The 23,444-nt window shown below is 41.9% G+C and overlaps 1 protein-coding gene across 4 annotated transcripts in view; it reads right to left on the reverse strand.

The window, feature by feature from the left end:
* Positions 1-23,444, reverse strand: part of Atp13a5 (ATPase 13A5) — a 128,009-nt gene that overhangs the window by 93,082 nt on the left and 11,483 nt on the right. Inside the window, exons 3-7 of one of the 4 annotated variants that reach the window (XM_042259124.2) lie at positions 11,799-11,972; positions 9,842-9,988; positions 9,563-9,633; positions 9,378-9,458; positions 994-1,063 (exon numbers count right to left, since the gene is read on the reverse strand). In XM_042259124.2, coding sequence (XP_042115058.1) covers positions 994-1,063; positions 9,378-9,458; positions 9,563-9,633; positions 9,842-9,988; positions 11,799-11,972 — 543 coding nt within the window. The remainder of the gene's footprint in view (positions 1-993; positions 1,064-9,377; positions 9,459-9,562; positions 9,634-9,841; positions 9,989-11,798; positions 11,973-23,444) is intronic. The other 3 variants (XM_015993296.3, XM_076548668.1, XM_076548666.1) reach the window with 3 other exon arrangements.

A 23,444-nucleotide genomic window follows, 5' to 3' on the forward strand; every position in this document is an offset into this window, starting at 1 on the left:
TAAATTAATATGTAAAGGACTAAAATGATAAATTTCAAAATCGTGGCATCATGGATACATCCTGTGACTCTGTGGTTAGACTGAATGCTTATGGCCTCTCCAAAAGAATGCCCTCGTTGAAGTGCTGCCCCCCAGTGTGGTGGTATTTGGAAGTGGGGCTTTGAGAGATAATTTGGGTTACATAGGTCCTGAGAGGCAGAGATCAGACCTCCTTCATGAGAAGACACACGGAAAGGCTGATGGTCCACAGGTCAGCAAGAGCCCTCAGCGGGGTCTGAGTATACAGCCCTCAGACCTGGATTTCTGTCCAGTCTAGGTGATTGTGTTGTAGTACCCTGAGCAGATTATGGTGCCACACGACTACAGAACAGAACAGAAACTTTAGACAACCAAGGAAACGGGATATTATAAAACAGGAATCTGGCTCTCACCAAGAAGTGTATTTAAACCTTAAAAAGGGGGTGTTGGGCCAGTGGGGAGGTTTAGCAGGCGAAGCTGCCAAACCTGATCACCTGGGGTTGATCCCTGAGACTGACTTGGTGGAAAGGGAGAGCTGACTCCTGTGAGCTGTTCTCTGACCGGCACGTGCATATATGCACACACACATGACTATGTCCCCATCACATAGACAGACAGATGATAGATAGATAGATAGATAGATAGATAGATAGATAGATAGATAGATAGATAGATTAGATAGATAGATAGTAATTGAAAAGGATCAGTCAGAAATTCTGATTGTGTGTGTGTGTGTGTGTGTGTGTGTGTGTGTGTGTGTGTGTGTGTGTGTGTGTTTGCTGAGATTAAATAAAGCCGAAAAGAAGCATTAATAAACAGAAAAAGTACAGGCTAGCGTTGTGTCAGGCAGCAGCCTCATGAAACACAGATAGCATTCCCATTCCGAGGAATGCAAGTGTTATTTCCAATCCCTTTGAGGTCAAGAAACTCAGAGGCAGATTCTCTTTTCCAAAAAGAAGAAATTGATCTAGTTACCTGTTTAACCAGCAGCTTCCATACAGGCTGGATCTCCACCTCGATAGCGTTGGGCCCACACACTAACCTTCTGTGGGAGATTGACCATCTGTTAGTGTCAGCCTGGAAGCCCAGGGACAAGCGAGCAAGGCAAGCTGACCACAAGCCCCCCACCTCTCTGTCCTTTATGCATCTTGTGCCTTAATAACCACTGTAGCCTGATGTCATCCTAAGCCATGAATACATTCTTAAGACAAGAGTTGCTACATGATGAACAAAGTTGGTTTTTCCTGCTTTAAACTGTCTTTAATACAACTCAGTTAGTCAAAATAAATTAGAGACATTTAAAAAAAACAATTTGATTGCATCCTAAGAGCAGCTAAAAAGACACAGGTCTGAAGATATTCCTAGATTTATCAGGCATTCAATTTACCCAGAGACATCAATGATGGTGTCTGTCTTACCCTGGCATCTTCCAGAGGAGGTCCCTCATATGTGAATGCATTCAGTGAGCCAGAAAAATAACAAATTCCCAGGAAGATGCTCTATGATTGTCACTTGCGGGTGTCTGCTTTCCACACAAGGTACAAAACACATGTCCACCAAAAAGAGAAGCCCTCAGGTTTGGGTTGTGTTTTATAATTTTTAAAGTTTTTGCAAAAGATTCACTTGATCCTTACAGCATTCTATAGAGTTCTGAAGGGTGAATCTTACCAATAAGAAAAGTTGTTCGCTGTGGACCTTTAGCCCAAGGGTCACACAGCTAATATTAATTATACCTATGGAACATTTAAGTGTCATATTAACAAACATGGTGTATGATCACTGTTTATAAAGAAAACTGAAGTTCGAGCAAATTAAGTAACTGTCTCAAGTTCTTAGAGCCAGCAAAGAAGGCTACTCCCAATCATGGCCTCCATGACATCACTTCACAACTCCCCTTCTACAACTATCAACAGGGAGAGCCTGCATGGGGGGCGGGGGGGGGGGGGGGGGGGGGGCTTTGGTCTTGCTGTCCTATAACACAGAGCTGACTGAGCTCAAGTTGACCTGACTTTCAAAGCATGTTACACCAACTTTAGTTATTCAGTGCCACAGACAGGGATGGCTTACATTAAGGTCTTCTAACTCTGTAATGTGGGGGGACGTGAGGCTCAGGGGATGAAGAGGCAGAGAGGAAGAGGAGATACACTGCTGTGTGAATTCATGAACCCTAGATCTCATTCTGGAACCTCAAAAGACTTGAACTCAAGCCAGGTTGAGTCTGTGACAATAATGTTATTGGCCAATTGTCAGAACCCCTCAGGACCCAAGGCTTGGACCGTCTACCTCTTCCCCCACCCCAGTTCTCACCCCCCACATAGTATGCTCGCCCCACAGTCTTCCCTTTGTAAATGCTACTCAACCTTTGGTCAAGCCAAACCTGACAACCAAGCCCAGTGGCTTGGAACTGTGCAAGTGAGCACACCCAGCTCCACACTCGGCAAGCTTCTGCCCTTGTTATTCCTTCTTCCTAGATCAGTTTCCTCGCATCTTTGCATGGCTCACTGCCTTGTTCCATACAGGCTTCTAAAAAGTAATTCCTTCTTGAGACCTTCCATAACAATCCCATTTAAAACAGTCCCTCCCCTGGGCCAGGGGGTATGGTGTCATGGTAGAGCATTTGCTTAGCATATGCAAGACCTGGGGTTTGCTCCTTATCACTGGGGGGCAGGGGAGAACCCTACCTAATTTTCCTTAACCTACTTTATGACTGTCTAAGCATAGACCTTATTTGTATGTATGTGTGTTCATGCGTACATGTGTGGGCTGGTGCATGTCCATGTCCACTTGTGTAAGGGGAAGCCATAGGAAAGCTCTTAGTGTCTTTCCTCGGAGGCTGTCCACCTGTTTTGTCAGACAAGATCTCTCATGGAACACACCATGTGGACTAAGCTGGCTGACTAGTAGTCCTCAGTTCACGCCTCTAACACCTCCCAGCACTGGCATTACAAGTAAGCACCACCAGCCATGGTAACTCCTTTCACGTGGATTCTAGAGATCACACCCCAGTCCTCACGCCTCTGAGGCAAGCGCTTCACCAACTGAGATACCTCCACCGCCCATACCTTATTTTTCCAATGTGTTAACTGGCTGTTTCCACCATTATAATGTAACCTTTTGCAGGACACTAGTAAATCCCACAGAGCTAAAAATAGAGCCTAACGTATACAACACAGTCAAGAATCATCTGTTTAAATGAATGGATAGCCAAATTGGAGGTGGGAAGAAAACCTTGGTTCCCTCATCTGAAAAAAAAAATGAACTTGATAAACTATGTCTAATAAAACTGTGATCAATATCTTAGTAGGACAAATATGCAAAGCAGTTGTCGCAAGTGTGCCTAGGACATGGCAAATCCCAGATTAATGGCAGCTGTCTTTGAAATATGACTGTCTGATACATTTAAATACTTTTTTTCTCTCCTTCAGCAACACTTTTTTTAAGTAACATCACTTTACCTCATTAAATTAAAACTTATATTTACATGTTTTCCTCCTCAAATCGCTTCAACTGTTTTTAAAGGCAGAAGGAGAGCTTTTCAGATCTGGTTTTTTCTAGGATCTGGGGCTAGACATAGAGAGTATGTTCCCAAAAATGTTGGAGTTAATGAAAATCATGGGGACCCATGTCTAGAATACTTTCTCCCTGGACAAGGTTCAAAACCTCAATGCACAGCTAAAGATATACTGAGACTACAGAAACCCAATTGAGAACGCAGCTGAGGGTCCGACAGCCTTGGTTTCTCTGTCTGGTGAACTTGCTCCTGAAATTGCCATTGAGGGAAGCTCCAGTCCTGGAGCAAGGAAGGATGGGATGGTGAGGATCAAGCCTTGCCTGTGATTGACGCTTTGGGACTCATCTGGGTCGTGATAAAATACCAGCCAGCCTGTTCTTCACCACTTTGTCAGGTCTACTGTCCTTTGCCAAGAGAAATTCTAGGGTGTTTAGAGACTGTGTACCCATATCAATCTCACAGCTAGCCACAGAGAATTCTCGTGAATGTTGACCAATGGTGGAGCAACCAGAAGATTAGACTTGATGCCAAGTCACACAGGGAAAGGTCAAAGTTCTATTCCACCACTAAAGATCTGATGAGGTGGCAGAGAAGAGAGGCTGAGATCATTCTGTGTGGCCTCACCAAACAGTGTAGGCCAAACACAGCTAAGTAGTTTTGCCTAACATCCATCTGTCACTATCCATTAGGGAAGAGGCTGCTGTGATGACAGACAGCCCCTTCTCAGAGGATGGGTCTTGACCAAGTCCACAGCTGAGAACTCTGGAAGGGAATTTCATGCTCTCTGTGGTTTATGCTTCTGGGTTCACAAGGGATTTCCTCCAGTTCTGGGATATTCAGATCTTGTGGAATGTATAATTCTGAAATGCCAAGTGTGGATGGTTAGGAGTATTTTCCTTTGAGAGATAATCCATTCCCCCTTTCAATTAGCTTGGTTTTTTTTCCTTTACTGATTCAAATGAAAACATCAATATATCTCTCAAAAAGAATTGCTAGAGAGCTTGTGTGAGGTTCCGGAGCCCTGTAGACCGGAGTCGGGGTCCTTATCAAGGAAGTAGGAATGAGCTACAGTCACTGGTTCACTTCTCAAACTTTATGGCAGTGCTCAGCTTTGCCCACTCTTTCCATTCAGTGTCTCTGGCGGGAGAGATTCCTACAGTTTCCCAAGGAGTCGAGGCCAAGCAGAAGATTCCATCGTGACTCACTTCTATAGGAAAGGAAAAGTCTACTGGCCAGTTACTCACTCCCTTGAAACTCCTGCTTTACAAAGGGAGGGGGATCTAAGATGCACAGGCTATGATACCCTGAGCCTGGGATTTGGATATAATTCTATAGTACAATAAATGGGTTGGTCCTAGAAATTCCCCATTACAAAACACTACAGGTATGTTTTGAGAGATTGTTTCCTGGAAGAAATCTCCCTGCTTGTTAATGAAACAGTGATATAAAGAAACTACATGTCTCTAAATGATGTGTAATAACAGTTGTTTAGTTTTTCATCCTGGTCCTCATCTGTTGTCTGTCCATTTCTTTCATTTCCTAATGAAATGTGCTTCGGTTTCTAAATTACAAGCTTCCATATAGTCGGGAAAAGTCTATTGATACAGGATTTTGGCTCTCAGTATGAGCTAGTGAGGTGCTCCCAGGAGTCTCTGCTGATGGAGCATGCCTGAGCATCCCATGTATGAACAGCATTCCATGTACAAAGGCCCAGATGGGAAAGAACCAGAAAGGGTATAAGGAGTTGTGGTGAAGGTACATGGAAATCTAGGCATCATCTCCATTATTTCACCTGCAAGGCTCAGGACCTACACTAATTGCTGTCTTCACAGGGTTTTGCTCTAAGATGAGCACTGGATTTATTTGGTTTTATACTTCCAACAGACCCACGCTCTCAAAACTGTGGGCCTGAAAATTCCAACTTATTAAAAAGAGACCATTGATCTCAATTTACTTGATTTTTATCAACTTGTATTTTAAATGAAATATAAGTAGTATTTTAAGATAACCTACTAACTCCTAGTTGAATATTAGGAATTGAGATTATGTTTTTAGCTTCTAGAGGAATTAAGGCTTCTCTCCCATCCTCCAACAAGCCATTACTTGCTCATTTCCAGAAAGAGGAGGAGGAGGCTGAGTGTGTGTGATTGGACCATTCTCTCAGAGTGCAACTTTCAAAGGCATAAGAGTAACTGTTATTTCTCTTTCAAGTTTTGCTCCCATCAAGACCTGAAGTGTACCACAGTAAAGTCGCATGTTAGTTCCAACTTCTCTTTTCTCTCCTCATCCATTGGCTTTCCATCTTTCTTTCCTGTCTGTTGCCCATCTTTTCATGAAATGGCTTCTGCTAGGTGAAGCTTGCATTGGTGTCAAATATAACTCTTTAGCTGCTCATCCCTCACATTCCTTTTTGGGGTCCCCAGCAAGCATGCATGCTTTTCCTCAGAAGGGTAGGACAGGTTAGTTGAGTTCGGCCCTGAAGAACCACAGAATCAACTGGGAGAGGCTCCTCCCAGCTTCTTTGGTGATGCCACATTGATGACACAAACTGGCTGTGGAATAAATATTCCCACTTACAGACTGGCAAACACTGGCTGTCAACGTTCTTATCTCTTCCTCAGTCACCAGTGAGGTGACTGTCTGGAGTTTCCTGCCAGGCGGTTACTTTTCTGTTTTCCAGAGCCTAAACAAAGAGTCAGGAGCCGGATGGGTGAAGGTGAAGGAGTACCCAAAGCCTGTCCTAGGAAGAAAGACTAGCGTGGATCAGGTAGATGTGGTGTTTTCATAGGACCCCATTCTTGTGAAATGAATCACTCAGCTGTCCGTGAACCTGTTCAGGATGGCTACGATGATGCAACGCTGAGTCCCGCTCCTGAGAAGTGGGGATTGGAGCGAGCCAGTTCCTAAGTCCATTTACTTGTACATTTTTGATGCCTTCTGGCACTTTTTCTCCTGGGTAAAATCAACTCTCCTGGTGGTCTGATAAGCTTTTGCTGCTGAAAAGTGAGAATTACGAACATCCTTCATCCGCTCGTTGCCAGGCTGCTAGGAGCCCCACAGAGAAGTGTGCATTTAGATGCCGTGGCCTGTCCTCCTGTCAGGTTTCCGCCCTCCCTCCTTGCTGCTTCTCTTGCAGTGAGCTCTTGTGTTTCAGAGAAAGCGAGCTCAGCTTCAGTTATTGAATTTGCATGCCGTCCAATCAATCAGTCACTTTTAATTTCTCTGGAAAGGCCCCCAGCTTACTCTAAGGAATGCAGGGGGGGGGGATGTGCCACATCCACCGACTCTCTTTGTCCTTCACTCTGGCATGCCCACAAGATAAAATATGCCTCTGCTTATGAGATTATTTCTCAATTCTTCATGTTTGGGATACCGTACTCTGTCTTGCTTATTAGATTGTCAAGTTCTTTATTGTATGGACCACATTTAAATTTAATTATGTATGATGTTTATTAAAGCTTGGCATTTGATAAATAAGGACAAATGTGAGCTAGCTACCCCAATGGGGAATCTTTCTTGTGGAAATGGTTTCTTGTGCAGAATGTCTCTACATCTATCATTAAGATCTCTAAAATGCTCTAGATCAATCCTCTAAACATTCCGCGCTAAGTATTACTAAGTTTCATTTTAATGACTTTGAAAAGTTTCGTATCTCAGCGTATTAAACATTCATCTGAAATCTTATATAACGATAGCACTTCTAAGACATTTTGCAGTATTGTCTGGTGCAGTTGCCTGCTTCGTTTCTCGTGGTATTTCCACAAAGGAAAAACGGAAACCAGCACTTCATGATTCTTAGACTTTGTATAAGTGTTCTGGTGGTGGGCAAACCAGCAGGATGGCTCAGTGAGTAAAGGCTCCGTGCTGCCAAACCCGCTAACCTGAGCCTGATTCCTGCGGCTCACGTGGTAGGACAGAGAACTCCCTCCTGCAAAGTGTCTTCCGAACACACGCTTTGTAGCGCTTATGTTACCACACGCATGCACGTAAAATAAATGAGTATTTAAAATGTCATGAAGAGGTAGCGTGAGGCACTTGCTAGAATCCCAGAGTTCTTTGTCTCGAATGTACTGTGTCCCTCCCACAGAACTCGGAGAGCTGTGGGAGTAGAGCCCAGAAGCAGTCATTCAAACAATACATGTTTCTTCTTAGTGTGACAGTTGATGCTTCTGGTGGATCACAGTGAAGTCTGGCAAATAATATCCCTAAAAGTGGCTGAGAAACTAAAGGGATTGTGGAGATTATCGGAAGGGCTCAGCTGTTTCCTTTGGGGCTCGCCAGGATCGGCCATTTCAAACAGGAGCTGAGGGAAACAGGGACTTTTCCCCCTGGCAGGGAACATTAAGTGAACATCTCCTCCTCATCTCTGGCAGCCTACAGACACTAGCCTCATGATCCATCCACACCCCACGCCCATCAACGACTATGTCTTTCTCTTTAGATCACTGGTCCCTTGCAAAGTACCTGGCGTATCAGAGACACACAGATAATAATAAATCAGGGAATACCATCATTTATTTGTTTCTTCTGCGAAACACCTGTTGAGCTCCTCTAGCTGGCCCAAACCTGACAACCATGGCTCTGCCAGGCCTTGCCCTTCCCCCATTCCCTCTGCCTTGCTGACTTTCCCAAAGCTAGCCACCAAGGTCTATTCCATTATTTGGCCACTTCTTCCTCTTAGCCTGACCACCAAGGTCCAGCTATTAAAGTATTGAAGTCCAGCAATCAAAAGCCCCCTTTTGGCTTCCCTAATTAACATGCCCAAACAAAATTAAACACCTCATTCTAACATGAAGTTTCCCCCCTTCCCTTTATAAACAGCCATTTTCCTATGTGCCATGTGTTTCTCCTCTCTCTCCAGAGGTGGTCCTCTGTCCCTCGGGTGCAAATCTTTGTGCTGAGAACTTGATCTTGGGGTGTCTTGCACCAACAACTCTGAGGTCCTTTCAGTAAGGAAGGGAACCACACACTCCAGGATGTTCCCCCTCAGGCCCTGGATTAGGCACAAACTGTTACCTAAATGCGTGTTTTCACAGAGATTCTCTATTAAGTGGGGAAGAAAAATGAAAGTGAGTGCTTTCTAACTCAGGCAGAAAACAGCAGCAAATGACCTTGCAGGTGCGATTTTTAAGAGGAGGAAGAAAAACGGGGAGGTCTGGGTTAAAATGGGCTAGGATGCGGTGGTATGTTTTGATTGAGTATATTAATTAGGTGAACCAGTGAGGGTGTTTGATTGCTGGACCTCAATACTTTGATAGCTGGACCTTTGTGACCAGCCTTAGGAATGAGTCTGGCATAGGAAAGTGTCCAAATAAGGGACTAGAGCGTGATGGCTAGCTTTAAGGATGCAATCCATGGTTTACAAGGGAGAGGGGAGGGGGAAGGGCAAGGCCTGCCAGCGCCATGCTTGCCATGGCCAGGCCTGCTGGAGCCCTTCTCATGAGTCCAGGACTATTCTAGGTACCATATACACAACACCGGATAACACAGCCAAGTCAACAACAATAAAATGGTTATCTCCACAGCTGCTTGTTCACAGTAAAGCGCGATCTGAACAGTGTCTTTCTGGTTCTCCGTCAATTTGGGGGGATTAAGAAGCCAATGGTTATGAAATGACTCAAGATTATTATAAAGCCTATTCTACAAGCCTGAGATAAAGGGCTGGATTTTACTTGATTTGTTATGCTCTTTTGGTGTCTTTTTAATAAGTTTGCCTAAGAAGAGAATTTACAATGTCTTTCTGATGCCAAGAAATGCCATCAAAGCCGTGTGCCAGCAGCACGCCAGTGAGGGTCCGTTTGATACTTCACGTCAGCAGAGTTACCCTCAGTAAGCATCGCGAATGTACCTGACCTCCTGTTCTTCACTGGTCAGACCCAGTCCGAATGTATGGTGGATGTCGAAGCAGGAGTTACTGTCTTCCAGCAACCTAGGACGTGGTTGGTATAGGAACCACACATCAGTTTCCAGTGCCAGTGAGCCAGTCTTCTTCAGCCGTGTCCCCAGGTAGTGGCGAGAAAAGGCTGTACTTACCCAACTTTCTGAAACCGCTTCTCCAAGAAATCCCACACGTACCTGATTTTCTGCACTTGGATGCATTGCAGCTGCAACCACAAGCGGGAAGGAGCGGGTGTCATTCACAGGGGAAAGCTCGTCAAATGGGGACTTGGTCAACTGTCCCCATGTGGGTCTCGCACCTGGCTATCATTCCAGCCGAAGCATGTGATAGTCAGGGCTCTAACCGACAGACACACGCTCTATTTTGTCTCCACCAACATGCCGTAAGATCCCACACCACGTAAGGTCTCTTACTTTTAATTCTGGCTTCATTACAGCTTGGTTTATGACCGAATGGCGGTCTGCCACCAGAGGTTCCGCTGGGTTCTTGCTTAGAGGGAACTTTAGTGTGGATAAGTGGAGGCAGAAGACTTTTTTCCTCATGTACCTTCGAAATTCGTCCTTGAAAAGTCAACAAACAGAGGGGAAAAAAAATCTCAGACCTCAGTCAGAATGCAGATTCTTAGGACCTTTCTAGATTTGGCAGAATCAGAAATGCAGTTAGTAGAGTCAACAGTCTGTTCCAATAAGCCTTCCAGAGGCTTCTGATATGCACTGAAGTTTGAGAAATACTGGACATGGGGGTCGGGGTGGGGAAAGCTTTGTAGGAAAGCATTATGTCTAGAGATTTTCCAAGATGATTGTATTTCTTTTTTACTTTATTTGTTTATTTATTTTGAAACAGGGATTCACTGTAAATTCTAGACTGGCGACAACCTCTTGGCTAGCCTGCCTTAACTCCCCAAGTGCTGGGACCACAAGTGTGCACCGCCACACCAGGCTCCAGCTACCATGAAATGATTTCTACAAGCTTAAATTATCTAGTATACACCAAAGCATGTATTTTTGTAAACTGAACATTCCCACATTGTGTGGTCTCTGAGAGTTGGAACAATGACAGCCACTGCCCAGGCAATGGCCAAGGAGCAACATCCATCATCAGCCTAAAACACCAGAGACTCCCCCAAGCTGAAGTGAAGGATGTGGCAGCATCCCTGGGCAGGACAAGAGATAACATGCAGCTTGTAAAAGTAGTCTTTGCTTTTCTTGTTCTGGCCTAGCTAAACTGTTTGAACAGATGAGATCTTCCCTCCGGAATACTGACTAGTCATTGCTAGACCACAGATGCAATGTGTGAAAATAAGATCATAGTATCATAGTACTTTTTTCTTTAAGATTCATATTTAAATCTTTAATTGAGATAAGGTATTTGCATGTATTGATGGGTCTTGTATAGCTATTTCCTCTGAACTGAAACATTCTCTCCAGCCAGACAATGGTGGCGCACGCCTTTAATCCCAGCACTAGGGAGGCAGAGGCAGGTGGATCTCTGTGAGTTTGAGGCTAGCCTGGTCTATAGAGTGAATTCTAGGAGAGGCTCTAAAGCCACACAGAGAAACCCTGTATCAAACCCCCACTCCCCCACAAAAAAATTTTCTCCTTTAAGGCTCAAGAAATAAACAAAACTCACAAGTCTGAAGAAGTTCCTGAAATTTACAAGATTCTGGAGGCCCCTCCCATTGGCTGTAGAAGCACTAACAATTGCCAGAAAGAGAAGACTTTCCAACCTGCCCAGTTGTTTGCAGATAAAGCAAAGAGCTCTAAGATGGGGTGGGTTTTTCAGTGTTGCAGTACTTGTGAGTCACCCACAATCCTGTAAGTAGTGTGTGTGTGTGTGTGTGTGTGTGTGTGTGTGTGTGTGTGTGTAATATATAATACAATTCCAATAAATATACTGGTTCACTAGCTAAACTGGGGTGAAATCATTTCTTCGGTCTGTTGTTAATGAATAGACAATTATTCATGTCTCCCCAGGGACACTCCCACAGCAATGGGGTATGTAATGGATTTTAAGTATACTATACAGTATATAATGATGAAACCAGGGTAATTGGCCTCTTAAGCACTTCAGAAATTTACCGCTTCTTTTTGCTGGGAACATTCAAAACCCTCTCCACTAGCTATTTTTACAATTTGCTCTCAGCCACAGTATCCTATGATGCTATGGGATATTAGCAGGTAGTCCCCTATTCAACTGTAGCCTTGTACCTACTAATCATTTCGCCCCTCTCTCTCCTTCTCCTTCTCAGGCTCTGGTAATCATTATTCTATAATGCCAACTTCATAGCTTCCATGTGTACGTGAGAAGCTGCAGTATCTGTCCTGCTGTGATGATCATGGCATTTGAAATGGATAACAGAAAAGTACTCACTGTTGTCCTCAACAAAACTGTGTCTGCTTCTTGCAAAGGGCATGGGATGCAACTGGTCCAAACCCACCACTCAGGCCTCCAATAGAACATCAGCTGAAGGGCCCCAAGAGTCAGGATGGCTGAGACAAAGCACAGGGCTCTCCGTAGAGTCTGGGTATGGTAGCCAAACACCTCCTGAATAAGAAATAGAGCATCCCATGTTTCAGTAGTCACATTAACATCATTTTGATTCTAGGGATCCATGCTTTAGATACAGAGTTATTGGATGAGAGAGAAATCTGGCAGCAGTTGGTAGAATCAGGTTGACTGCAGCTGGCAGCTGATATAATAAAAGGAAAGAGAAACACAAGCCCTCCTACTGCCCTGCCAAGTGAAATTAAACATTAGATGGAAGGGAAAGGAAAGATCTACCTGCTTCTGTGCATTTGTAAGAGGCACCTCAAGTGTTTATAACATGCTTCATGTTTTGAGGCAGATTTATTTTGTTTATATATTAAAGAAATTGTTAATATTAAAGAAAGCAATGGAGACAGACATGACCCACAGATATCCACCTTTTTCTATGCTCACATTTGTTTATAATATTAACTGAATGTGATTGAAAGCATGAATAAATGTTTTCTAAACCAACAAAATGTAAATTGATGGGCTATCTGCAGACATGAAAGGTTTTTAAAGGGTCAGTTGCACTTATTCTTTTTAAAATTATGTTTTTATTATTTAAAACAATTTTAAATTTAAGGATATTTTGATCATATTCTTCCCCTCTCTCAAGTCCTTCCAAATCCTCTCCCCTCCCTAACCATTCAGCTGTAAGTTCTTTCCTCAAAAAAACGAAAACCCAATACAACAATAAAACTAAGGAAACAAAATAAAACCACCAGTTCCCCCCAAAAACACCAATCTGTAACCAATAAAAGCACACACACACACAAAAACCCTTGGAGTCTATTATATGTTGGTGAACTAATACTGAACATGAGGCCTGTCCTGGTGTGGTTGATGTCATTTTATTGGAGAAATGACCCATTGTCATCCTATTAGATAAAACTGATTTTCCCTCTCCCAGAAGGAGTAAGTGATGTTTCAGTTGTTAACCTTTACACTACTAATTCTGTTTTCATTCATTCACTTTTTAAATATAAGAAAATAAAATATTATAAGATAAAACAAAAACTATTACATCAAAGTTGGGAAAGACAAACCAACAGAGGTAAAAGAGCCCAAGAGAGGGCACAAGATGAAAGACTCACTCATTTGCACACTCAGGAATCCCATAAAAGCACTAAACTAGAAGCTGTAATATGCACTCAGAGGACCTGGTGCAGACCTGTGCAGGCCCTGTGCATGCTTCCTCAGTCTCTGTGAGTTTATAGGAGCTTTGCTCATGTTGATTTAGAGGGTCTTGTTTTCTTGGTGTCCTCCATCCCTCTGGCTCTTACACTTTTTCTGACTCCTCTTCCACAAGGTTCCCAGAGCTCTGAGGGGAGGGATGAGATGGAGACATCCAGTTTAGGGCTGAGTGTTTCAAGATCTCTCACTCTCTGCATAATGTCTGGCTGTGGGTCTCTGTATTTGTTCCCATCTGCTACAGGAAGAAGCTTTTCTGATGTTGGCTGATAGGGCACTGATCTATGAGTATAGCAAAATATCATTAGGAGTCATTTTATCACTATAGTTTTTCTTCTTTTTTTTTAGACAAGTATTGTTTTATTTTATCCTAGATCCCTGGGATATCTAGTCTCAGGTTCTTGGTTGCCCAAGCAGTTTGGGATGGGTTTCATCATGTGGAGTGGGTCTTAAGTCAAATCAGTTACTAGTTCATTACTCATGAAACTGAGAAGTTTCTGAATAGCAAAGGACACCATCATTAGGACAAAGCAGCAGCCTACAGAATGGGAAAAGATTTTCACTACACATCTGGTAGGGGGCTAATATCCAAAACATATAAGGAACTCAAGAAAATAGATATCAAGAAAACAAATAACACAATTAAAAATTGGGTATAGATCAAAACAGAGAATTCTCAATAGAGGAAAAGCTCAAATAGCTGAGAAACACTTAAAGAAATGTTCAGCATCCTTAGCCACTGGGGAAATGCATCAAAACTAATGTGAGACTTCATCTTACACATGTCAGAATGGCTAAGATCAAAAATACAAATGACAGCTCATGCTGGCAAGGATGTAAGCAAAGGGAATACTCCTCTATTACTGATGGGAGTGCAAACTTGTTCAGCCACTATGGAAATCAGTGTGGTGGATCCTCAGGAAGATGGTAAATTCAATCTACCTCAAGATCAAGCTATACCACTCTTGGGCATTTACCCAAAGGATGCATCATCCTATCCCAGAGACACTTGCTCAGCAATAGTCATTACTGCTGTATTTGTAACAGCCAGGAATTAGAAACAACCTAGATGTCCCTCAGCAAATGAATGGATAAAGAAAATATGATACATTTACACAACGGAGTATTACTCATCCACTAAGGGAAAAAGGGACATGATGAAATTTGCAGGCAAATACATGAAACTAGAAAAAAAACCATCCTGAGTGAGGTATCCCAGACTCAGACAAATATGGTATATATTCGCTTATATGAGGATATTAGCTGTGAAGTCAATGATAATCAAGCTACAATCCATTAGATCCACAGAGGATAGGTTGTAGAATAAGGGACTAGACCAGTAGTTTTCAACTTGTGGGCCACAACCCTTTGGGGGTTAAACGACCCTTTCATAAGGGTCATATATCAGATATCCTGCATATCACATATCGACATTACAATTCATAATAGTAGCAAAATTACAGTTATGAAGTAACAATGAAATAATTTTATGGTTGGGGGTCACCACAACATGAGGAACTGTAGTAAAGGGTTGTCACATTAGGAAGGTTAGGGAATGCTGGACTAGAGGGAACAGATCTCGAAAGGGCAATAGAATAGATAACTATGGATGGGGAGCTGGAATGGGAGGAATGAGTGGAGAGAGGGAAGGCAGTAGAGTTTGTGGGAGGCAACCCAGGCAGAGACAGGTAATATTAAGGGTCATTTGAGGGGTAGTATGAAAACCCAATACAGTGGAAACTTATGAAAATATATACATATATGGAGGTAATCTAAATGAAATGGTCAAATATTGGAGAGACAAAGACCAAACTAGATATCTGCTGTCACCAAATGAAGCTTCCAGTAGTGAGATTGGATTACATCTAATTGGGTTGTTGGCCAAAGGGCCCGATGTGGCTCCATAAACAACCCAGGCTGTTGCCAAAATTATAAATTGCTCTCCACAACCTGACAGCAAGGCCCCAATGCTGATGACAACATCTACAAACTCATTGAAAATGGAGATGTCTCCAGGTGGTGGTGGTGCACCTTTAATCCAAGCACCTGGGAGGCAGAGGCAAGCAGATCTCTGAGTTCAAGGCCAGCCTGATCTACAGAAGGAGTTCCAAGACAGTCAGAGATACACAGAGAAACCCTGTCTCAAAAAAAGGAGGAAGAAAAGAAAAGAAAAAGAAGGTGTCTACATAGTGCCTTCACCCTTACATTCCAGCACCTTTGATAAAGAAAGGTCCACTGCATGTTCTCAAAACAGAAATGCGATAATCACCAAGCCAGCCACAAAACTTTTATACACAATGTTGTACTGTCTACAGTTACTTATTCTTAGAATAACATGCTGGGGTATTTGTACCTTTAATAATAGGTTGGCTAATATTTGTCATTAATTAAATGAATTTGAGATTTGTTTTAAGAGGAAATAGCCTTGGTAATTTAAATCCAAATTTCAGTCTCTACCCTTTTCAATGAGGGTTCACAGTATGGTTTTATACATTGCGGAAAAACAAACTTTTAGAGTACTTTGAAATGCCTGAGGGACACTAATTATTACAGTTGGATTACAAAGTGTCACCCTACAGAAAATGCTCATGTGCTGACGACTTTGTTTTCTGGAGCACTGTTGAGAGACAATTGGGTCATAAATGTATGAACTTCATCAATTGATTAATGCATTGGTGAGTTCTTAGCCGAGAGGGCTGTTGGGGAGCAGAGCCTGGTTGGAGGATGTGGGTCAGTAGAGATTGTGCTATTGAATGGTGTATGATGGTGGAGAGAGAGGAAGAGGGAGAGGAGTAGTTCTCTGACTTTCCTGGATGCCATGAGATGAGCAGGTTCACACTGACTTTCTACCATGTTCCTGCTTTGTCACAGTCACAGACTTAAAAGCAGTGGAACTAGCCAACCATGGACCAATCCTCTGAAACCATGAACCAACACCAGTCTTTCTTCCTGAAGCTTCTTTATCTCTGGTATTTTGTCACAGAAATGGAAATTCACTAACACAGAGATAATTGTATGGTGTAAGCACTATATAATGGCTTTAAGTTAACCTGGGAATTTTTTTTTGTCCAACAACTCTTAAGTTCCCATGTCCAAATCACAGAGCTGTAATATCAGCACAACAGATTTTTTTTTTTACTGTGTTTATGGAGTGTTTTTAATGACAGAACCTCTTGGGTTTTATGTCAGTTTAGATCATGCATCACATAACAAATCTCTTTGCTTAATTCTTTGGGAAAGTATTCATCTTCCATATGACCTTTTTTTTATTAGTTTTTCTTAATAACTCAGTGGTAGATAAAGAGTATAATAAGAGTTGTTGAAAGCAACCCTTAGACAGAGTAGAAAGGTCATAAGTTTACGAAGTAAGATGTAGGTTTGAGTCACTGCTCTGCTTATTATGGGTTGCATGATCTCAGGTAACTCATTCACCTCTGAAAAATTCCAGTGCAGTCTTCTGCAGAACTAGCAAGACGTGTGTCATGGAGCTGCTTTGCTCAGCCACGGCAGCTTCCGCTTGCATGCTCTGTATCGTGAGCACGAGCTGGAGAGTTCCTGTCACTGCCACACAGCTCACGGAGGGGAAGGTGCTCATGGCTGGGTAACACAGCCCTAGTTTGATATTGTTGATGAAAGGCTCTGATTTAATTTAGAAACATGCGATTTCCATAATCATACAAACATTTCCAAGATCTCTTCCTCTCCCTGTGCTCCATCTGCCTCTATAACTCCTGGTCTTACGTGTGTATTATAGGTTAATAAGACCCAAATGGCATCAATATGCCAGTTCACATGTTACATGAGTTACTTACAAACAGTCAGTGTCAAGGGTCACGTGTGTGCAAAGCAGAAGCATATTAGGATTGGAATATTAGTCCAGCTTGTAGCTGGAAAGAGCGCACTCATAAACACATTTTTTTTCTGTTTGTTTTCACACAGCAGTGACACTAATAATCACATTTCTGTTGCCTGTTTATTTTTTTCTGTGTAACTTTTTTTTTATTAAAGAGAGAAATTAAAAGCCTAGTAAAACTGCAGTGAGGCCAGGAGAGCCACCGACTGCTGATAACCTCTTGAATTGGAACAACTCTTTGGGGAAGGCTAAGTTACAAATTCTATCAAGAATTATTAAGATGTTTCTACCTCTAATCAATAATTCCTCAGTTGGAAGGGTGCCCTGATGAAATAACACATAAAAGGGAAAGTAATGGACCCAAGATGCCCAGTGCAGCATTGTCTGGAACAGCAAAGCTGTTGGTAGAATGAAATGTTAGCCAATGGTTCAGTGAGTTTTGAAACATCAGAACAGTGGTCTGTAATGAAGCCCTTAAAAACAGAGGGTAGGATATTAATGTAGAAACCTGGGGGCATCTATAGTACAATGTTAAATGAAGAAAAGCCATGCAGAATGGATGGCACCAAGTAGCAGCAGCATAAAATTTAACCCAACTATATCAGAAACTACATTAAATGTAAATGGTCTCAATAGCATGAATGAAAACAAGTTGTTAAGCTAAATAATAAAAAGTACACTATATGCTGTTGTAAGAGACACATTTTAAATCTAAATAAGAAAGTTATGAGAACAACAAGAAAAAAAATGTGCCGTGCAAATGTCAATGAACAAAAGCTGAGTGACTACATTAATGTCAAACAAAACATTTTGTCACAGATATTTAAGGAAGGAAATATGAGGGAAGAGGACATATCATGATAAATTCAACAAGAACACAGCAATTCTAAATAAAGAAAAGAAAATCTATCACTAAATTATGCTTTAAGCCAAAGTGACTTGAGAAGCCTTTCAGTATTTAAGGTTGAAGTGAAACTGCTCTTGTACAAACTCGTTCATAAATGGAGGATATAAGAATGTTCGGGCTGGAGAAATGGCTCAGAGGTTAAGAGCACCGACTGTTCTTCCAGAGGTCCTGAGTTCAATTTCCAGCAACCACATGGTGGCTCATAACCATCTATAATGAGATCTGGTGCCCTCTTCTGTATACATAATAAATAAAATAAATCTTTAAAAAAAAAGAAAGAAAGAAAGAAAGGAAGGAAGGAAGAAAGGAAGAAAGAAAGAAAAAAAAGAATGTTCCTAGAACAGATCCTGTACCTGGGCAGTACAATAGAGCCAGCCCTATTGGCGGAAGTATGGGTGAACCAAGCCCGAAGGTGTGAGCATAGGAGAACTGTCTCCATTACCCATCTGTCTTGTAGCAACATGGGTGGGGGAGAAATGCTCCCCCATCAGTGCCTGGGACAGGTGGGAGATCTGGCCATAAGAGCAGGAGAACTATCCCTGCCCCTCATCAGCTGCAGCACTCAGGGGAGCAGACCCTGCACCTGGCCTGGGCAATACAGTAGAGCTGACCCTGAAGGTGTAGGTGTGAGAGAATCAATCCTCAGGATGTGAAAGAAGGAGAACTGAGCCGGGCGGTGGTGGCGCATGCCTTTAATCCCAGCACTCGGGAGGCAGAGCCAGGCGGATCTCTGTGAGTTCAAGGCCAGCCTGGGGCTACCAAGTGAGCTCCAGGAAAGGCGCAAAGCTACGCAGAGAAACCCTGTCTCGAAAAACCAAAAAAAAAAAAAAGAAGAAGGAGAACTGGTCCCAACTCTTGCTCATCAGAGAACTAGCCAGGGCAATGCAGAAGAGCTCACCCTGGTGATGAGGACAAGGAAAAGCTGGTGGGCTGACCAACCCTGCAACTACCCAAGCCCAGAACCAGGGTTATGAGTTGGCCTACCCCATCTGTGATCTGCTGGAGCTTGTGAAGGGACTGGTCCTGACCGGTCCTGCAGACCCAAAGCTGCAGGGTTTCCATAAAACAGGGCAACAACAGGATAACCAAGAGGAGTCCCAGTGAGGGCCCAGCATTGATGGTGTAGCAGAAACCAGACCAATGACTCTTTGCAGTGAACATTTACAAGTAAAGACATATGGATAAAAGGGTTTACTGAGTGACTCACTGTCTCACACTACGACTTCCATTTCCATAAGGAGATTGATTTTCCCCTTTCAGCAGTTCTTCTTCCTCTTCCTCTCCTTCTCCTTCTCCTTCTCCTTCCCCTTCCTCTCCTCTTCCTCCTCCTTCTTTTTCTTAAATTTTATTTTATTTGGGGGGTGTTGCAAGGGCAGAGAGTGGATATGAGGAGCAGGGAAATGAATGGGATGGAGATGCATGATATGAAAGACATAAAGAATAAATAAAAAGAAAGTTTTTAAGAAAAGAATGTTTCTAGCTTGTCTTAACGAGGCCAGAACTAACTAGACAGTTGAGTAAGAATGTTGAAAGGAAAGTTATAGGCTATAATCTATGTCACTAAACATCAAATAATTATAAAATGTGTTATATAACCAATGTAGTGGCATAATGAAAAGGTAACATTATTACCCAATGGTATTTGTCTGAGGAATGCAGTGATTTGAAACCCAATGTTCTTTTCTGTATTAACATTCAGGGGCAAGAATGAAAAGGTCAGTGATATAGATATATAGAGATGATAAGATAAAAGGGTAGATTAATGAACCTACTTTTAAAGAACAACTTGTTTAAAATGTTTTACATTGGTATAGATTTTAGTTTATGTTTAAAATGTTTTACATTGGTATAAATTTTAGTTTATTGATACAAACTTGAATTAATTTTGTTATACTGTATATATATATATTTCTATTCTTGTTTGAGGTATTGTTTATGTAACTCATTTAAAATTGTAATGGATAATTAAAATAGATTAATAATTAGTCATCTATGATAATCATATTTGTAGCCATGTTAGTTAAGTCTTCTAGGTATACATAGAGATATTTCAGATAGATAGGTAATCTTCAAACACTTCATAGACCTAGAGAATATGGCATTTAAATAACTTAAAATTCTGTTGACGTGAGACACAATTGCTCCTGGCTACACCAATTGATCCCGAGAGAATGTTGGGCTTCTAAGACATTTCCATCTGGAAGTTTGTCTTTTGGCACAAAATGGCCTACTGGGCAAAGAACTGCCCTTGCCTTGATGGCTGACAGTACAAATGCAATGCTGTCCATTCTGGACAAGCGGGACACAAGAAAAGCGACCACTGTACTCTGCCAAGACAGGGTAAGATCGTCTCTCAGAATTCCTGCTTCTGAAAATGGTCTGTCAGATACTCTAGGCCTATAGCCAATTTGAATGCACCAACAATGCTGAGAAACATTAGGTGACTGTCCAGGCTGCCAGCTGTCTTGGTCTACTCTTGCAAGATTCCCGAAAGTTGCTTGCATCCATCTACCATTTCTCAGGTACCATTATGTTCCTTCTCAGGTCTTTGATGTGGTTGAAAACTAGATAGTTATAATTTCCTCAGTTATGATAAAAGATAAGTTAGCTATAAAACCTTAAACTCACAAATATAAGATAGATAAGACATCTTCTTTAATATTGTAACTATAATTCTTGCTCGGTAATTGTTTTGTTATATGTAATTTTACCATGTTAAAGTTAAAACCTTCCTTTTTAAAAAAAAAAAAGAAGAAAGGGGAAGTGCTGTGGATATCACTCTATATAAATAAAACTCTGATGGCCAGTGATGAGGCAGGAAGTATAGGCGGGACAAAGAGAGAGGAGAATTGGGGAAACAGGAAGAAGGAGGGGAGACACTGCAGCCACCGCCAGGAGAAGCAGCTTGTGAAGACGCTGGGAAGCCACCAGCCACGTGGCAAGGTATAGATTTATAAAAATGGGTTAATTTAAGATAAAAGAACAGTTAACAAGAAGCCTGCCACGGCCATACAGTTTATAAGTGATATAAGCGTCTGAGTGATTATTTTATATGTGGATTGTGGGACTGTGGGGCTTGGGGAACCTGGAGAGAAGCCCTCCGGCAACAGTCAGTACAAAAGGCAAAGAAAAAGACAGGTGTGTATAGTTACATACAAGTAATTTGTTTAAGTGCAGATAGATTGAAACTGTATTTGTTTGTTCACTTGGTTGGTTTTTCAGACAGGGTTGTTCTGTGTAGCCCTGGCTGTCCTGGAACCTGCTCTGTAGACCAAACTGGCTTCGAACTCATAGAGATCCACCTGCCTCTGCCTCCCTAGTGATTGTAACTATTAATAAGTGAACCCATTAAGTTATAGGATGGTAGGCTAATTTAGAAAACCCATATGTATTAGCATATATTCATAGAAATTTGAAAGTTGAGTACAAATAATATCAAGAAAAATTCAATTGCATTGCGCTATATCTAAGAAAGATGTGCTAAGCCTTTGACCTGAGAAGTCCATGCTCCTGGTGAGAAAGTATGATCTAAATAAACGGGAAGACACAAGAATGTGGGAAATGACACTATGTTCCCACTTAAAGGCTCACAGAATGTTTTTGTGATCACTGATTAAATGATTCTAAATTTTTTAGGGAAATACCAAGAACCCAAGGGAGTCAAGAAAATAATTCATGGCAAAGCAGAAGCATGGAGGATTACATCACCAGAACTGGAAACTTTCTACAAAGCCGCAGTAATTAGGGAAATGTAGTATGCAGGACATGGAGGAAAGGATGGTGAATGACAGAAGAGGGTGCAGAAAGGGCCTGAAACCCCATCACTGTCCTGCCAGAGGAGAAGCCACCGCACTCAGAGGCTTAAGGTACTTGCCTCAGCAGGGCTGGAGCGAAGGGAAGGATGCTGGGGGACATGGGGTTCCCCTTCATCTATGTGTCATGAGCAAAAATCCACTTTATTTAAATGCGAAAACAAATCCCTTGAAAGAAGACATAAGGGAATTTCAGGTAGACTAATATTTCTTAAGATAAAAATATATATATGTATTTGCATTGAACCTAAGGGCAGCTGTTCATCAAAGGGTCTCTGGAGAAGATGGATTAGCCATTTATAAGGCCTGTTCATTTATATCCTATAAAGAAAAAGGGATTTGCATTTGGAATTCACAAAATAACTGTAAATCAATCAAAAAAGAAATAAAACTGAATAATGGGGGAAATACTTGAATAGACAACTTCAGGGAGCCTGAAAATGATCTACAACCTTCAAGAGGAAGCCTGGGACTTTGATAAAGAAATAGGAATGAAGGCCACAATGACGTGTCACAGGTTAGTACAGCGGAGACCATCCAGGAGAGAAATGAATCAGAGGTCTCACATACCATGCTGGAGTTACACTGATGCAGTGATAGATCACAGATCAGCTAAAATGAAAAGTACTGAATACTTCAGGCAGTGAAGATTGGGCACAACTGGAAGAGTCAACCAGCATTCAACTGGAAGTTGCTAGAAATGTGAATTAGTGCAAAGGTTTTTAAAGGCAGTGCTGCTACAGGCATGAGTACTCTGCTCAACTCCTGGAGTTTTATACAAGAAAGATAAATGTCTATTCATCTATATAAAGCTTCTTGAGCTGGGTGGTGTTGGCACATGCCTTTAATCCCCACACTTGGGAGGGAGAAGCAGGAATATTTCTGTGAGTTTGAGGCCAGCCTGGTCTACATAATGAGTTCCAGGTCAGCCAGGGCTACACAGCAAGACTGTCTCAGAAGAAGAAAAGAAAGGAATGAAAGAAGAAAGCTTATTTTGGAGGCCCTGTCTCCAAAATAATAAATACAAGCTATATTTATGAAAACCAAGGAAAGTCTGTCAAAAGAAGAAAGAAAACAAATGTGCTGTCATCCATGGTATACCACAAAACAACAACAAAAAAATAACCTCTCATATTTATACCAATATGGATAGATTTCAGACAACACAGTGAGTAAATCAAGTACTGGAAAAAGGAGTTCATGAATCTACTACAGTTCAAAAATGAGCAGGAGTGACTGACAGAAGCCACTGAACTGTATGCTTGAGTACCGTACTTCACTGACATCACTGTATTTATGCATGGCAATAAAAGGTGTGAAAGAAAGAGAAATGGAGTAGGTTTGTTTATAAGACACTGTGTTCCAAGCAAATGGAAGGAACTTTAATGATTTTAATGGGAATATTTGAGAAAGGGAAAAACTGACCTCAAATTTAAAGTTCCAATAAATGAAAAGTCTGGACTTGGTGGTGTATGCCTTGGTGGTGCATGCCTTGGTGTTCTGCCTCCTAGCACGTAGTGAGTTTTAGGATATTCTGGACTACATAGCAAGCTCCATGCCTGGGCTACAGACTGAGGCCCTGTCTCCAAAATAATAAATACAAATAAATAGTATGTCCATGGGAAGTAGAAAGTTTGGTGACCTGATCTGTAGCCGCTCCCTAAAATAATCATGGGAAGGAGCTGACATCCATGAAAGCAGAGGTAAAATCACATCCCTACTAA

The sequence above is a fragment of the Peromyscus maniculatus genome, chromosome 12 (genome assembly GCF_049852395.1).
Source record: "Peromyscus maniculatus bairdii isolate BWxNUB_F1_BW_parent chromosome 12, HU_Pman_BW_mat_3.1, whole genome shotgun sequence".
Classification (NCBI taxonomy): domain Eukaryota; kingdom Metazoa; phylum Chordata; class Mammalia; order Rodentia; family Cricetidae; genus Peromyscus; species Peromyscus maniculatus.